This window comes from Sciurus vulgaris (genome assembly GCF_902686455.1).
Source record: "Sciurus vulgaris genome assembly, chromosome: 2".
NCBI classification, from domain to species: Eukaryota; Metazoa; Chordata; class Mammalia; order Rodentia; family Sciuridae; genus Sciurus; species Sciurus vulgaris.
Genome location: NC_136462.1, coordinates 51,654,705 through 51,672,528, shown reverse-complemented (window position 1 = coordinate 51,672,528; position 17,824 = coordinate 51,654,705). Strand labels below are relative to the sequence as shown.

General features: G+C 33.7%; 1 protein-coding gene and 1 long non-coding RNA gene across 3 annotated transcripts in view; both read left to right on the top strand.

Annotated features, from left to right (window-relative positions):
- Nucleotides 1-16,814, top strand: part of ATL1 (atlastin GTPase 1) — a 67,991-nt gene extending 51,177 nt beyond the window's left edge. The window contains exons 8-15 of one of the 2 annotated variants that reach the window (XM_079118978.1): nucleotides 930-1,022; nucleotides 2,097-2,235; nucleotides 8,172-8,299; nucleotides 9,385-9,441; nucleotides 10,235-10,306; nucleotides 11,994-12,425; nucleotides 13,685-13,699; nucleotides 15,838-16,811. In XM_079118978.1, coding sequence (XP_078975104.1) covers nucleotides 930-1,022; nucleotides 2,097-2,235; nucleotides 8,172-8,299; nucleotides 9,385-9,441; nucleotides 10,235-10,306; nucleotides 11,994-12,425; nucleotides 13,685-13,699; nucleotides 15,838-15,948 — 1,047 coding nt within the window. In that variant the 3' untranslated portion in view covers nucleotides 15,949-16,811. Of the gene's footprint in view, nucleotides 1-929; nucleotides 1,023-2,096; nucleotides 2,236-8,171; nucleotides 8,300-9,384; nucleotides 9,442-10,234; nucleotides 10,307-11,993; nucleotides 12,426-13,684; nucleotides 13,700-15,837 lie in introns of both variants that reach the window. The other variant, XM_079118979.1, reaches the window with a different exon arrangement.
- LOC306648876 overlaps nucleotides 1-17,799 on the top strand; it is a 603,819-nt gene extending 586,020 nt beyond the window's left edge. The window contains exon 2 of the long non-coding RNA XR_013760522.1: nucleotides 16,932-17,799. This is a non-coding gene — a long non-coding RNA (uncharacterized lncRNA). The remainder of the gene's footprint in view (nucleotides 1-16,931) is intronic.
- Nucleotides 17,800-17,824: the final 25 nt, after the last annotated feature.

The following is a 17,824-nucleotide window of genomic DNA, read 5'->3' as shown; positions in this document are numbered from 1 at the left end:
AGTGATGCACATCCTGTTTCTTGAGGTAGGTGCTGGTTACATGGAATATTCAGATAGTGAAAATTTGTTAAGCCTTGTAATTGTGTGTGCAGTTTTCTGTGTGAAGACTGTATTTCAACAGAAGATTTCAAAAGTAAACACATGTCTCCCAGGTTTCCAAAATCTTTTTTCTTAGTTTCAAAAGAATCTATTAGAACTTCTTGTGGTGAAATATAACTTAGTTGAATTTCAGTAGTATCTTAAATGCCATTGAATATCCTTTTAAAAAGTATATTTCAATACTTTTTATTTAAAATGCAATGTAGGAAAAACTTGTTTTTTAGAAAAATTTTCTTTTTAAAAAATTTATTCCCACCCTACTCCATTGTATACATATCATTTACCAAATGTTAACTATGATTGCATCTAGACAAAACTTGGAATGCAGTTTAAAATTTCTACTCTGGACTTTGCTATATAATTTGAACTTTTTGTGATATCTATATTTACTGTTTCTATAAAAACATTACAATAATTTAAGAAAGAAAAGTTGATCTTATGCCTATCTTCTACTATGGATGTCAAAAAGGAAAGAATATTCTTTCCTGTTCCTTCACAGGAACACAGAAATACTCTACCCAACCTGATTATATATATGTACATTGTTTCATTAAGCCAGCTTGAGTCATCTCTGACTCTCAACTCCCAGTGGGGTGCATTCATGTTAGCAGTTAGTAGGCAGTTTTCTGTCCATACTTAGCAGAAACATGTAGGATAATCTCATAGGTAAGAGGCTGCTCAGAAACTTCCAAAGGTTTTATGTTTGCCTTTTTAATTCCACAATGTGGTAAAGAACACTATGAAGCTAACAGTGATATAATTGGTTCTAATAAAAGCCAGAGGTAGGCACCTTAAAGTCCCTTTATCAATTTTTTCTTAATATTTTTTAGAGTCTGATATTTCTGGTTCGAGACTGGAGTTTCCCATATGAATTTTCATATGGAGCAGATGGTGGTGCAAAATTCTTGGAAAAACGCCTCAAGGTTTGTTAAATATTTAGGTACATGGAATTTCACCAGTAGTAATCTAAAATTATTTTTGTTGAGTGATTTGCTAAATATACTCAGTAGCCACAACTTCATTTGACCCTCATAGTATCTATATGAACAAACTAAGATTGATATTTAATGAACTATTCAGTAATAATTTCAAATATTACCAATAATTTTGAAACAGATAATTCTTTTGTGTATAAAACAATTACTTATTCTTTAACATAAAGATTTTACTTTGAGCAACTAAATCAGTTCATGACTGATAGTGCACAAGTATCTGAGTTTATGTTTTAGTAGAGGTTTAAAGAAATATCTAATTTTGAATCTCCAGAGTCATAGAAAATTTTGCTAATAGCTCACAGAATATGAAATTAGAAGGTCTTCCATTTTCTATGTCATGATAGTTCACCATTGTAGAAATTGTTTACATTAATCAGATATCACAAAAAATATCCACTGAGAAATCAAAGGAGAAAATTGAAGTTCAGAAGTTCCTTGAATATCAGGATCCTTTTTAGATTTATAGTTATTTTTAGAGTAGTTTGTCTAAACTATACACTGTCAAGTGCATGTCTAAAAAGGGGGTAGAGAGTATTTGGGCTTGTAGATAAATAAATACCCAACTATTTGGATACCTTTCTAGAACTAAAGTGTGTACCTACCAGGTGACAGGTAGCTGTCTTAAGTATCTTCTGAAAAAAAGTATAACTATCTTACAATCTACTTGTGTCTCTTATGAGTACTTTGAATTAAAATCTGAACTTATGGGAACTAGAGTAAAACTCCACTAGTTTATACTAAAACATGGGAAGCCCATCTGAGATGGCATAAGGGCAGTGGCTTGTTAATTGTAATAACTGTGCCATGTGCTTGCCATGCTTACATGGACAGATTCACCCAAGACTATTTTTTTCTTTAATGGCAGTCCATCTTGTTTTAAAATTTATTTATTTATTTTGCTATTATGAAACCAAACAGACATAGCAAATATAAGATTCCATAGAATTCCTTTTTTCAATTTAGATTGCAAATAATTTTAAACTTCAGAATAATTTACTGCAGGTCTCAGGGAACCAGCATGAAGAACTGCAGAATGTTCGAAAGCACATCCATTCCTGTTTCACCAATATTTCCTGTTTTCTGCTACCTCACCCTGGCTTGAAAGTAGCTACCAATCCAAACTTTGATGGAAAACTGAAAGGTTTGTTGGATTTTAAATGAGTATGTTTGCATCACTTAGTCTCATTATAAAAATGTAATTTTACCACTGGGTTTATGGCCTCTACCTACATATCCACTGATGTCAGGCTGATGGGATTAGAAATTGCCAGAAGAATTGGGAATCCTGGGCTGGCACTAGAACTCCTCTTCCATCAACTTTAAGAGTCAATGACACTGAATGTGTATACTTCCTATACAAATAGACCACATCCTGTGTTTGCCAGCAAGCAGCACACCTTACCCTCCCATCTCTATGCACTGAGAGGTGTTCCTTAATGTCTTTATGCTTAATTTTTCTATTTAAAAAAATTTTTTTAGTTGTTGATGGACATTTATTTTATTTATATGTGGTACTGAGAATCGAACCCAGTGCCTCACACATGCTAGGCAAGTGCTCTACCTCTGAGCTACAACCCCAGCCTGCTGTGCTTAATTTTTCTCACTTCCATTAGAAGGGAAAAAACAAATGCCTATACTGTTGGAATGTTGTATTTATTAAATTGTGTATTTAGAGATTGAAAGAAACATTGCATAGTACTGAATTCAGTACTTTGAAACTATAATTAAATAATCTAATTATATGTTAGAAAAACTTCACTGAAAATGAAATCTTCTCTGGATGAGGACCGGTTTCTGAAAACAAAACAAAAGCACTAGCATGTTTTTAAAAATAGTATCTATTATAGAATATTATTATCTCTTTATCAGAAATTGACTATTTTATGATTCCAAAGCAGCTCAACTTGTTAAAGAAAAAAAGAAAAAAGGAGGATGGAGGGAGGGGATCTGTGGAAACAGAAGTTAATTTTTCCTAAGTAGTAGTCACTGGTCTTTAGACATATGCTTTGCAGTTAATATGAGATAGTACAAAGACATTTCTGATTTTTACTTGTAAGTCCAGTATTGAGTATATCACTAAATTCAGGCATTTGTTTAATTTACTGTGGCCTTTCTGCATTGTGCCAGGAGAGAGAGAGTGACAGTAAAAGTTTTTCAGCACAATTGTTGTGAAAGGGATTTAAAATTATTTTTTAAAAAGGGCAACATAACTTGTATTCAGTTTTCAGAAACTGGAATATTTGAAAAGCCAATTATTTCCCCCTTATATTCATGGCATTTTCTCTCAGAGACCTTATATTTAACTTTGGCAATTAATACCATAAATAGAATCTTCAGTTTCTCAATTGTCAACATTGCTTTTATACACATTTAAAATTCTTACCTTTCTACAACAGAACAGATAGCAATGAGTACATATCAACACATGGATGTCCAGGTCCTATAATTTCACTGTCACTCATGAATTCTAATGCACTAGAGAACACACAGACCTCTAATATTTTGCAATTACCTAATGGCTTCAATGTGTTTTGAATAAATTACATAAAGAGAAGGCTTCCACAAAGCCTCTCTTCTTCTCCGGAGTTGGGAGCAGTAAACAGGCAGAGGAGGGGCAGGCCTTCAACAACAGTCCTTTATTGGGACAGAAAATACTCTGGCTTGTTCCGTTACTGTAGTATGCAAGACACTTCTTAAATTAACTGATATGTTTTGCAGTGAATGAGTTCAGGGAGAGTTAAGGACAAATCAAGTAAATATAGAATCCTACTTTTTAATATATTTATTCTCCATCAAATTTTTATGTACATTTATGTCTCTACATGTACATTGACCTACACAATCGGTTATAGCTACCTGTAAGTTATGTAGCTTCCTGGGAGAAAGAGATGAAAGATGGCTTTAGTTACCCTAAAGGTTCCATTTTAGTGAGGCTTTTATACCCTGTATGATTGCTACTCAACCTATCTTATGTACAGACAGGTTCTATTTTGCCACAGTGTTTCCTTGAGTAGTTTTAAAAATCTATTATCTATAGTATTTTTCCATCCCGCCCTGAATCTTGTGATTTGGTGAGATTTCTACCAAAATGTCTTGACATCTGGGCATGCTACTCTCCAGAGGACTCCATCTTAGTGGTTATCTCTGGGAAAGAAATGTCTCTGAATACAAGCGATTGTGCAAAAATCGTTCTTTGATAATACTTTTGTACATACTACTTAACACATAGAAATAATATTCTAGCTCATTATGAATAGTAACAATTGTTATTACTATTTGTCCATGATCCTTTGCAGCACTGCAATCATTATCTATCTCCAGTGTAATTAAAAATGTGTATTAAGTTTAATTGCTTTTAACGTAGAAGCTTCCTACATTAGAAATCAAGAGGATCTAAAGTACTGAATCACAGTCATTCCTGCTACATTCAGCCAGCTCTGAGTGCCTACTGAACATCTTTCCTAACAAAGCAGATACACTTTTTAAAAAATTTACAAGGATTATCCATATGTAGAACAACTAGGTATCCACATCACATGGTAAGTTGTGGAGCTGCTTCCTTAGCACTCCAGTTAAACTTCAGAAAGCTTTGTCAGAGTCAGGTAATCAATCCTGAGAAAATATCTTGGTTAATTCACACAACAATACTATTGTTTTTGTCATTTTTTTCCTCGCTGTGACCAAAAGACCTGACAAGAATAAGAGGAACAAAAACATTTATTTGGCTCACCATTTCAGAGGTTCATCCAGAGTCGGAGGTGAGGGAGAACATCATGGCAGAAGGGTGTGGGGGAGAGCAGCTCAGGACATGGCAACCAGGAAGTAGAGAGAGTTTCATTCACCAGGTACAAAATATAAACCCAAAAGTCACACCCCCAGAGACCTAACTCCTCCAGCTGCACCATGCCTACCTACAGTTTTCACCTAGATAATCCATATCAGTGAATGAATTAGATGGTTAGGTTCAGGCTATCATAACCCAAATATTTCACCTCCGAAAATTCTTGAATTGTCTCACACATGAGATTTTCGAGGATACCTTATATCTAAACCATAAAAACTACACTGGTACATCTGCTCTATGGCATTATTATAAAATGTGCATCATGCATCCAGTTACTGTGACAGATAACTACCACTTTGACCTAGCTCCTTATTTCCTAGCAAAGATTTACTCTTAAGGCAAAAATGACAAAAATATAACATCCTGAGTAATTATCCAATTCCCATACATATTTATTGAATGTTTACAGAGGCTAAAGTTTATTAGTACCTCTGGAAGTTGTTCTGAACTGGTCTGCAGATGTTTTGGGTCATGGATTTACCATAGTCAACTAATATTTGCAAGAGGTCACTACTTCTATGTGTTATCAGTACATCGTTCTTATTTTCTGAATCCAGTATTGGAATGCTTAGCATTGGTCTTAGAACAAAGATGGCTAATTCTATCTTTAGAACAAATTTTAATCCAAAGGTAGTGTTTATGCTGGTTACTTTAATGGTAATTATTTGCTGGTTCATTAGATACACAGTTGTATCTTATTCCATTCCAACTATATAAAAAGTTGGGCGGGACTAAATGTATGTTTTGACAGTGATTTTAAACTGGACTTATAAGAAGAAAACTTTTACACAAATTCAGAAAGAAGTCATATATTCTAAATATACAGTAGTAGTCTATTAAATCTGAAAGAAGCATAAAATCATATAGCAAAAAAGAAACCTATTTGTATTAAGGTATAGAGAGATATATGGCAGGAAACAAAACAGGAACATGGTAAGATAAATACAAATACCAAGATTGCATTCCAGTGAATACTAATAACTAAAAAGAAAACCACATATGATTAAATACATTTGATTAAATCTATGTATGGTACAAAGCAGAAGTATTAAGAAAGTTGGTATAATGAAAACAGACAGATAAGTCTGAATAAACTTAAATAAATACCCATAAATTATGGGCACTGAATTTATTTTAATATATATATATTTTTAGTTGTCAGTGGATCTTTTGTTCAATTTTATTTATTTAATATGTGGTGCTGAGTATCGAACCCAGGGCCTCACATGTGCCAGGCAAGCACTCTACTACTGAGCCACAACTCCAGCCCCATGGGCACTGAACTTTAAAGTGGTACTAAACAAAACAAAAGAAGTTCGAAGGAGCCAGCATTGTGCTCATGTGTGTCATGAAAGTGGCATGGTGCAGTGGCACGCACTTGTAAGCCAGCTACTAGACCCTCAGTACCTAGTGAGATCCTGTCTCAAAATAAAAAAATAAAAGGACTGGGAACATGGCTTTGTAGCAGAGTACCCTGGGTGTTCCCTCTCTCTCTCTCTCTCTCTCTCTCTCTCTCTCTCTCTCTCTCACACACACACACACACACACACACACACACACGAAGAGAATGTAAATGCTAATGCAAAGTGGTATTTCAGTGTACACTGGGGCTGCAATAACAGGGGAAATGCCAACACAAGGACAAGGTTTGAATCTCCTTAAGAGCTTGAAAATCATGAGCCAACCTGATGAAAACTCAGTAACTGTGCTAAAATTCAGATTTTCTTAAAAAATTATGCAGTTAAACTGCATTTTTCTTAGGTCAGGAACTGAAACTGGACATGTCTTGCTTTTTGCAGAGATTGCATTTTTCCACACATAGGAAATAATGATTTAAAAAATCATTACTGTACTCAAAAAGACTTCTTTGAAGATCTATTTTCTGTTATTTACTAATCTGTACTCATTTTTGGAGGTGGGTACCAGGGATTGATCTCAGGGGCACTCAACCACTGAGCCACATCCCCAGCTTTATTTTGTATTTTATTTAGAGACAGGGTCTTACTGAGTTGCTTAGCGCCTCGCTTTTACCAGGGCTGGCTTTGAACATGATCCTCCCATCTAAGCTGACGGAGCTGCTGGGATTACAGGTGTGTGCCACCGTACCCAGCACTAAGTCTGTACTCTTAAGCTTGCAACTGTTGTAAACTCAGAGTACCACTGACCTGCTATGAGACTGTGATGGCCCTTTCTTGCTGTTATTTCCTATTGCTGAATTCCACCACTAGAAGAAGCACCATGAACACTGTCTTTTTGAACTCCGGAGTCCTTATGACAGCTTACCCAGCTCTATGTACTTCTCATAAGGACATACTGAAACCCAGCAATTTTGTTTTTTGGATAAATTTTCTGAAGAGAATACATGAAAAGCAGTAGATATCTGACCTTTTCCTTATTTTTATTTATTTTAAAATTTATTTTTATTGTAAACAAATGGGATACATGTTGTTTCTGTTTGTACATGGAACAAACTTGCATAATCATACATTCACATAGGGTAATGAGGTTTGATTCATTGTTATTTTTTCCTTCCCCCCCACCCCTCCCACCCCTCTTTTCCCTCTATACAGTCCCTCCTTCCTCCATTTTTGCCCCCCTCCCACCCCCCATTATGTGTCATCATCTGCTTATCAGTGAGATCATTCGTCTTTTGGATTTTTGAGATTGGCTTATCTCACTTAGCATGATATTCTCCAATTTCATCCATTTGCCTGCAAATGCCATAATTTATTTATTTTTTGAGACAGGGTCTGGCTATGTTGCCCAGGCTGACTGAACCTGAACTTCTAAGCTCAAGGGATCTTCCTCTTCCTCAGCTCCTGCCCCCTGAGTAGATAGGACTATAGACAACACTACCATATCCAGCTTCCCAATTTTTTGAATCTTTATAAATATAACCATAAACAGACTTAAAGATTTTGGAATACATGAAATGCTTTTATAAATGGGCTGTAAAATACATGTTTAATGTCAAGAAAGCTATTTTATAGGTAGAGGATAAGGTATACACATAATTGGAATGGAGATGAGAGAAACCAGTAGTGGATATTTGGGCAAGGAGACTCATTTGTCCTTAGAAGAGCAGGTTGCAGGAGTTGTTTAAATGGTGGGAAAGTGAGTGATGGCATGATTGCTGCGGGAAGAGATAGAGGAAATCAAAGGATATTTTATTCTGTGGCACGGAGGACTGGATAGGATTTTACATATAATGATGGATTTACTTTTACTTGTAGAAATAGATGACGAATTCATCAAAAACTTGAAAATACTGATTCCTTGGCTACTTAGTCCTGAGAGCCTAGATATTAAAGAGATCAATGGGAATAAAATCACCTGCCGAGGTCTGGTGGAGTACTTCAAGGTATCACTCTCATTTCTAGAGCACTTGTGAGTACTTAGATTTGACATGTATTGGAATGTATGTCCTACAAACAAAAATTATAGGCTGTAATATGGGGGCAGTGGTATGAGGAAGCCATATAAAAAATATAAAATACCCAAGAAAAGGTTACCTTCTGATAAAAAAAATTTTTTTTGAGGAAACTTCTTAGGGGGTAACTTTACTTTCCTCTTTTATCTTAAGGTAAATATATTTTGAAAAATGTATGTATCTTAGAGTTGAAAAAGTCTTTTCTTTGTGGGGGAGGGAGAGGTGGTTTCCCAGGGTCCAATGGACCTATACTGAATTTTACCTTCATTCTGGAAATATTTTCCAAAGGGACTATACCTTTTACTTATCAAAATTCTTTCACATTTCTGGCTCTTTGCACTGAGAACCAGTTTGTAGCTGAGTTACTTTCTGTTTGCATTTACTTGTTTACCTCAGCACAGAATGCTTTTTACCAACTCACATACTTTGTGGAGAATTTCAACCTGATTTGTGGACTGATGCTCTAAGACTAAAATATCATTTTTTAAAATCCATGTTTTACATGTTAAGTACTGTGATATACCTCCTGTGTGATTGACTTAACCTTTATCAATCTCAACAATGATGTGTTATTTGTTTACCTAAAATTGTTAATCTTTACTATAAAACTGTGCTGGATCTTATAATTTGGTAAGAGATTTAGGACCGTAATACAAACTGTTCCAAAAAGCTTATGACAGTGGGTAACTGAAAAAGGGAGGTTTACTTCCATCAGAGGATCTGAGACACTTTTAAGGGAGATGAATTGAACCTTGAAGAAAAGTAGAACTCTCCCTGAAAAAAAAAAAAAAGGAAAGGTAGGACATGTGGAGATGTGTGAAACCATTTTAGGAAAAGGGAACAACATGAGCTTGAGAAAGAAAAAAAAAAATCTACTTACAGTCCAAGAAAGAGATCATAGCTATAAGTTCCTGACAATATTTTTCGAAACGTCAAAACCTCAAAAATAAAACTTAATTAGAGAAATGCTGAATGAAATTGCTTGACCATGAGTCTTTTTCTTTTTTTTTTTTTAGGCTTATATAAAGATCTATCAAGGTGAAGAATTACCACATCCCAAATCCATGTTACAGGTATTTATTGATCAGGAGGCATGATGTTTTGAAACATAATTATCACTGAAGCTAATCTTTCCTGTTTATATTCATATGCACCAATCTGGCGCTCAGAGATTACAGATAAAAACATTGGATAGAATAATTTACTGGATGATCATTTGCCTAATAACTTATGTTCATCTAAACATTTTCACATACATATATAGAGATGCTTTTCTCTTTTTTTTGGCATGCTGGGGATCAAGAAAAGTACACTTTATACCAAAGGGTTTCATCTCTCTGTACTGAATTTGTGTAGCAGACTCATACTACTTTAGATTTACAATTGTAACCAGAAATAGAAAAGCAGGTTCAAGTTTTAAATAAATGGTTTTCATAGTTAAACATTTTTTTATAAAAAGGAGAAACTGTTTTCTCTTATACAAAAAAATCCAAGTTTCCTTTTTATTATCAATGATACTATCAGCAGCAGTCCTGAAAATCAGACATATTTTATATATAGTATGTTAAAATGTTCTGTTATTTCCCATATGTTTGAGTTGAATGATTCCAGCTCCCTAATCCCACATTTGATGAGAGGTTAAACATATTTTTTGTGAGGTAAAATCTTCAAATGAAAATTCATTTTAGAATTATGGTTTATTGAATTAAAAAATCAATGTTTTATCCATCCTGAAACTTTCAAATTGCTTGACAATTTTGGTTCCTTGCACATTTCTTGCACATGATACTCTGAAATGTGAACTGCCTATGGAACTTTAATAAATGTCAGTTCCATTTTAAAATATAATTTGTGCTTTTTCCAAAGGCCACAGCTGAAGCTAACAATTTAGCAGCTGTTGCAACTGCCAAGGACACATACAATAAAAAGATGGAAGAGGTAAGAATTAAATAATATCTTAAATAAGATCAGCATTTCCTTATTGAATTCATTCTTTTTTTCTCCCATATCACACTGTATACACATGCAGTAGTTTTGACTTATTTTTCTCGGCCTAGATATTACATGTCTAGTTATTGGATTCCTAAAATATTTTAAAAGAACATTATGCATGCATAATTTGAAATGCATTTTTAATGAGTTGCCTCTATTTATAACACATCTTTATTCACATTTTATTTTGGCCAGATCTTCCCATTATTTATGAGCTAATTGCTAAAATAACATTTAGTGCTCTTTCTACCATACGCCCTTATATTTCCAGTTATTTTTCTAAAAGATGAACCTTTGTAGGAAAAAAGGAAATCAAACCTCAAGGACCAATATTTCTATTTGCTGTTTTCTCATTTTAGTTTTAACTAATGTGATAGGTTTATTTTCTCCTAAAATACTATAGAATCATAACTGATTTTATTCAAAATAGATGGAGTCTTAGAATCAAGGGAAATACAGTCTATGGAACAGTATTTATGACATAAGAACAATCAGATAATATTCTTGATATAATTAAATCTTAAATAGCCAAAGTGAATGACATGGTTAGCTAAGATTTTCCTTATAACTTTTCAAAAATTTAAAATGTGGTCCAAGTACAATGAATATGCCTCTGCTTAGTTGTGGTACTCAGTTGGCCTCCATTCAAACAAAAATCAGTTAAACTGCCAAAAAAAAATGAATTTCACATTTTTACATTCAGAGCTTTATAGTAATGATTATTATTTTAAATTAAACTTCATTGATCAAATTACTTCAGTATAGTTAGATTTCCTAGAGGAACTGAGATATAAGCAGTTTTCTTGGATTTGGTTTAATGCTGTGGATGAACTCAATTTGCACTTCATGTTAGGATATGCCTTTTCACCTTGAGGGTCTTGGATTAAATCATGGATAGTATTTCCCATGCTGGAAAAAGAATAAAAATTAAGAATTAAATTGTTATGTAAGCCACTTATAAAAATACCAGTCACACTTACTAGTTACATGCCTCAGAGGTAGGGGGATGCAAAGATGTGAGCTGACAGAATGTGCATGCTCCTTCTGATCACAGTCATATGTCACTTAAATACAAGCTCTATCCTGAAAAATGCATCATTAGGTAATTTTGTCATTGTGCAAACACAAAGTGTACTAACAAACCTGGACATTATGGTCTACTCAATGTGGCCTCTTGATGCAATCCAGAGACACAGTAAACACAAGATGTATGAGGCTGCTGCTGGTATAAAGTGGCATACCTTTTACAGTATACTTTTTTAAAGTAGAAATAGTCTCAAATGATTTCAAACTATAGTAAATACACAAATGAGTAAACATAGTTATCATTATCAAGCATTATGTGCTGTACATGTTGTATATGCTACATACAAAAGTATGACCGGCAGTGCAGTATGTTTGTTGACACCAGTATCACCATAAACACAAGTAGTGAGTAGTGGGTTGCACTAAGACATTGCATTGGCTACAATGTCACTAGGTGATAGAAATGCTGTCTATCGTTGCAATATCCTATGTGTCACATGACTGTATTAATATGTTCTAAGAAACCCAGCTAGCTAAGTGAAAACTTTTAATACTGTTGCTAATTTACTCTGCATTGCATAAACAATTATTTGTCTATCTGATTCAGATATGTGGTGGTGACAAACCATTTCTGGCCCCTAATGACCTGCAGACCAAGCATCTGCAGCTTAAAGAAGAATCTGTGAAGCTGTTTCGAGGAGTGAAGAAGATGGGTGGGGAAGAATTTAGCCGGCGTTACTTGCAGCAGTTGGAGAGTGAAATAGATGAACTTTACATTCAGTATATTAAGCACAATGATAGCAAAAACATCTTCCATGCAGCACGCACCCCAGCCACACTGTTTGTCGTCATCTTTATCACATATGTGATTGCTGGTGTGACTGGATTCATTGGTTTGGACATCATAGCGAGCCTATGTAATATGATAATGGGACTGACCCTAATCACCTTGTGTACCTGGGCATATATCCGGTACTCTGGAGAATACCGAGAACTGGGTGCTGTAATAGACCAGGTGGCTGCGGCTTTGTGGGACCAGGTAGGAACACTTTTTTTTTCAATTAAATTCAGCACACATTTGAAGATCATCTATGTAATAGGCACTGCAGTAAATGTTGGAAATATATAGGTGAACATGACTTGGACCCGTTTTCAAAACTACAATCTGTCAAAATACAACAACTAACCACAATGTGGTATGTAAAGTCCTACACAACAGTTTTCCAGTTAGCATTTCAATGTTTTTGAAAAATACATGGATTAAATAATACACTTTTTCCTCTAAAAATGTTAGTCGTTAAAAGAAGCAAAAGCAGTTTTTATTTAGCCAATTATGACTTTTATGTGTTAAGACACTTAAAAGCTATCATTTGACCAGCACTGACTTTGTTAAGAGCATATATGAACCACTATCACTAGTCATCTTTTTTAGTGTAAACTCCCAAAGACAATATCATATTTCTTTTGTTTTTAAAGTCTTTTATTGAGGTGACAATATTTTTTTTTAACTCAGGATGATTTATTTTTTTAATGTGGTGCTGAGGATTGAACCAATGCCTCACACGTGTAAAGCAAGCACGCTACCACTGAGCCACAACCCCAGCCCAATATCACATTTCTTTAGATTGACTTTTATACCGAGTCATAGCATGAGCCAGTGGTCAACCTCTGGATTAGCTGCTTATGGGTCAGAGGTCTTTTATTGTTCAATTAGGGAGTCAAGACCACCATGATACATTATCTAAGTAACGGATTATGGGCGTAAGAGATCATTATATACAATGACTCACCATGTCATTGCTACTCATAAAAATTTAGGGGAATTTAGGGAAGTTAAAGTTGAGATTCTCCATAAAATTTTGTTAAGACTTATGAACATTTGCAGCCTATAGGTAGTAAATAAAATCTACAATTCTAACAGAATTGTATCTAATGGAATTAATGTGTATCTTTGAAGAATCTAGTTATGATAAACTAAGGGGAATACAATGGGAAATGAATGAAATAACTGGATCCTCTTAAGTCACCATGTTTCAAATAGTCTCTCCCCTACCAAAGGTTGAAGATATACTATTTGAGGTAAATCTCAAAACCCTCCTAGAGTAAGATACTGAACCCTATCAGGAATACATAATTAAGTTCTTCAAAAGATTCTGATAAAATATGTAAACTGAAAAATCTTCAGGAATGTTTCTTAAATGATCACATTAATATTGTAAACAAAGTTGAATATCATAATACTATTAATGAAGCAAGACATACTTTTTTTTTCTCCTTTTAAAACTGCCTTTGCCACAGGGAAGTACAAATGAGGTAAGTTTTTTTTTTTTTTTTAATTAAAAGCTATATATTTGTAAACAGTATGTCTTATTTTATAAAGTGAATAGGCATTAAAAATCTTAATGTATCAATGTTCATAGCTGCTCAATTCACCATAGCCAGATTGTGGAACCAACCTAGATGTCCTTCAGTTGATGAATGGATAAAGAAACTGTGGCATATATATACAATGGAATATTACTCTGCCATGAAGAATGATAAAATTATGGCATTTGCAGGCAAATGGATGAAATTGGAGGATATCATGCTAAGGGAGATAAGCCAATCTCAAAAAACTAAAGGACGAATGATCTCGCTGATAAGGACATATAATGGGGGGTAGGAGGGGTTAGCGTTAGGGTTAGGATTAGGTTTAGGGTTAGGGTTAGGGATAAGGAGGGTGGTAAGAATGGAGGAAGGAAGGACTGTATAGAGGGAAAAGAGGGGTGGGAGGGGTGGGGGGGAAAGGGAAAAAAGTAACAGAATGAATCGAACAACATTGCCCTATGTAAATTTATGATTTTTAATAAAAAAAATCTTAATGTAGATTAGAAAATATTTAATAACTACTCTTTGTCTAGTATTTAAAGTTGTGAACTTTTAACATACTCCAAATATTATGTATGATTTGATCTGCATACAAAGAACTATAATCATGAAAAAAGTGTTTCCTGAATATATAGAAAATTTCAAAATTCTTATAATACATAAGAATGGCACAATCCGCTCTTACAGGCAGAATGAAACAAGTAGTTATGAAACCTGAGTAAATTTAATCACCAAATGTATTTAAATGATACAACTTTTAGAAGTTTTTTTTTTGTTGTTCTTTTTAGATATAGTTGTTTTTAACTTTGGCTTTTGAGTGACATTACCCATATGACTCTAAGCAGGTTCTAAGCCAGTATGCATTCTAACTTCGACACACCTCAGATCTAGCCTGTAAATTAGTGTTCACTTCTCCTATTACACTCCTATATATATATATATGTAAGCTATATATATGAGGAAAGCTAAGTTTCCAGGAAGAAATCCTTTTTCACACTAAGAAAAATGATCTATGGCCATTATTTTCAGGAAGTGAGCTAATCTTGATTCAGCTACCAAAGAACATCATGCTTTCTTCAGTTTCTACTGTAGCAAGTGGATTTATGTCTTCTAATGAAATACCAAGGATACACTTAATATTTACAAGTCAACAAGGAGTTATTTTATATAAACAAATTCACTAAAAACAAATTTCAACTCTAAATGAAACCTTAAGAAGAAAATCTAATATTTTCTGAGAATTGGGATTAAAATTAAATGCATTAGAATCAGAATATAACAAAACAATACCATGTTGCACTGATATGCATTCATAGAACTGAAAAAATTAATTGGATTTCTTAGGAAGAAATGACTATTTAAAATGGTATCAAGCTTTTTACCCAGCTTTTAAGAATATTTGAAGACATTTTTATAGACTCCAGGGGGATGAAATTAAGACAGTCAGTGGTAACTGAATGCTCAGTATGTGAAAGTCACAGGAGGGGATGAATCTTACACACTAGCTGAAGGGAGAAAAACAAAGATATTTGTGGACACTAAAATAAGACAGTATACACTATGCAAACATTCCTGATTCCACTGGTAGCAGGATACAAAGAATAATGCTCTAGAGGAGTGTTAATAAGGAAAAGTTTTCCAAGGTGTTTCTGAGTAAGGATTTTTTAAGATATGAACTATAAGTTTTGGAAACTAGGTAAGAGAGCATATGAAGTGAGGGAGCCCAATGGGGATGGCTGGAACAACACAAGTGCTTATTAGTTCCATGACCATATCACGAAATAAAGGAGAAAAAAAACCGGTCCCATTCTGGGAAATTCATTTTGGAAGTCTGAAATTATGAGCTTTTATAATTCAGCTAAAACCAGTAATATTCACGAAAGTGAGAAAACATACCAGAGAGCTGAAAATACTTGAGTTCTAATATACTCATTACTAATTTATATCTTATGTAAAGTAATGATATAAAGGTTCCAAATCAGCATGCTAAGTTTTCGTATTATCACAAACTAATTAAACAACAGTGGAAAAATTTTACACCTGTTTTAATAAAATGTTTTATAATCCTGATTCTTACATTCTAGGCTTTATACAAGCTTTACAGTGCAGCAGCAACCCACAGACATCTGTATCATCAAGCTTTTCCTGCACCAAAGTCAGAAACTACTGAACAATCAGAAAAGAAGAAAATTTAATCCAAAATTTTAAACACAGGTGCATGACCAATTGTCAGTTAAATATTGTTTTTTGGTTCCATGCAAACATTCAAAAATGCTTCCGTCAGAACAGTAAAATACCAAACACCTCTGAGGACTGCAAAATGCTTTTGTTCTTTTACTTCAGTGTTTAGTAAGCAGATGTATGTATGCATGGTTATATCATTTTGTTAACATGTACAGATTCCTGATTTTTGTTTTTAAATATGCTGTTATAATTTAAGGTATTTGTATATTTATGATGACAGTACAAGTGTTCTGCTTGAATTTACTAAATTCTACTACTGGGTTATAATTAAACCATACAGTGATATTACTCCATGTTTGGATATGCTCATTTAATTTCAACAGAAAAAATTTAAAATGATTTCACATGGCTACTTGTTTAAAACAGCATAGCTCAGCAAGCTCTAATCTATATAATCTTACACATACCACAAGCTCTTAGTTATTTTTAAATACAACTAAGAGCTTTTCAGTTGCTTTACCAAAAACTATGTTGCTTTTTATATTATGATTTAATATAGAATGTAAACCACTTGATCAACAATGCACAAAAAAATCACTTTGTATATGTACTTGAGTTTCACTGTATTGTATATTTTTTCATTTGGTACATAAGAAATGTATTCTTCATAGGTTTATTCTTTTAACATGTGAACTATTAAAAGTTTACTCTGGTTCTTAACATTAAAACAAATGCTTACTGAATTTGGAAATGGTTGGATGGTGTTGATATGGAAAGATGAAGAGTCATCTCTTTTTTAAAAAATTCAAGATGCATTTTCTTTACTGTGGACACCATTACAGATTTAAGTTTCCATTTTAAGAGACATGCTAATCTAATCATTAGGTACTTCCAGTTCTTTTTTTTTTTTTTAATATATTTTTTAATTGTGGTGGTCATATACCTTTATTTTTATGTGGTGCTGAGAATCAAACCCAGGGCCTCACGTGTGCAGGTGAGCACTCTACTATTGAGCCACAACCGCAGCCCCCTTTTAGTTCTTTTTAAACCAGTGATTCTATAATGTATTTCTAGTGACTAAAATCTCTAGTGGAGTTTATTAAGCATAAAAAGTGGGAGGAATAATGAAGAGTAATGCCTCTTCCCTACAAGGTCCAAAACCAGACTTTCTGTCTTATAAATGCTTAAGTAACAAAAAGTAATTAAGCTAGGAGTATGCACAAGTTCATAGGCTATATCAGCTTACCATTGGAATAAAAGTTTGATCATAGCTCAGTAAATTATCTTTTCCCATTATAAAATGCCACTAGCCACACTTTTAATTTTCAACACACCTTTTGTTATATTGCTTATTTGGAATATGGGCATTCTGAATGGAAAAACTAATCATATTTATGTCTAAAATATGGACTCAAACACCACACATTTAATTTCCACAAAAATATATTTAATAAGCTTGTTATATAAAATCAAACACTTAACATTTTATCAATAACTCAAACTCATATCTAGGAGTGCTTGTATTTTGGAAGACTACATAAACTGAAAATATATTTACATATTTACAATACAGGTAACTGAAGAACTATGAAATTCACAGAATTCTAGAGATTTACAGGCTAGAAGTATCAAAAATTTGTCTATAATCAACTTGCTGTGCTAATTATGAACAATGTCTTAACTATTAAACCAGAAAGAAAAATGAAAGGGAAATATACAAAGTTTTGTGACAAACATTTAGAAGATAAAAAAGTAATATAAAATTGATTTAATGACTAAGATTTCTTATTGAATCCCTGATTGTCATTTTTGGCAGCATAACCCAGTCTGTCAGAAGGCAGTGTGCTATGCTGCTTGGAACTCTGCACTTCTCAAAAGAGTCATGCT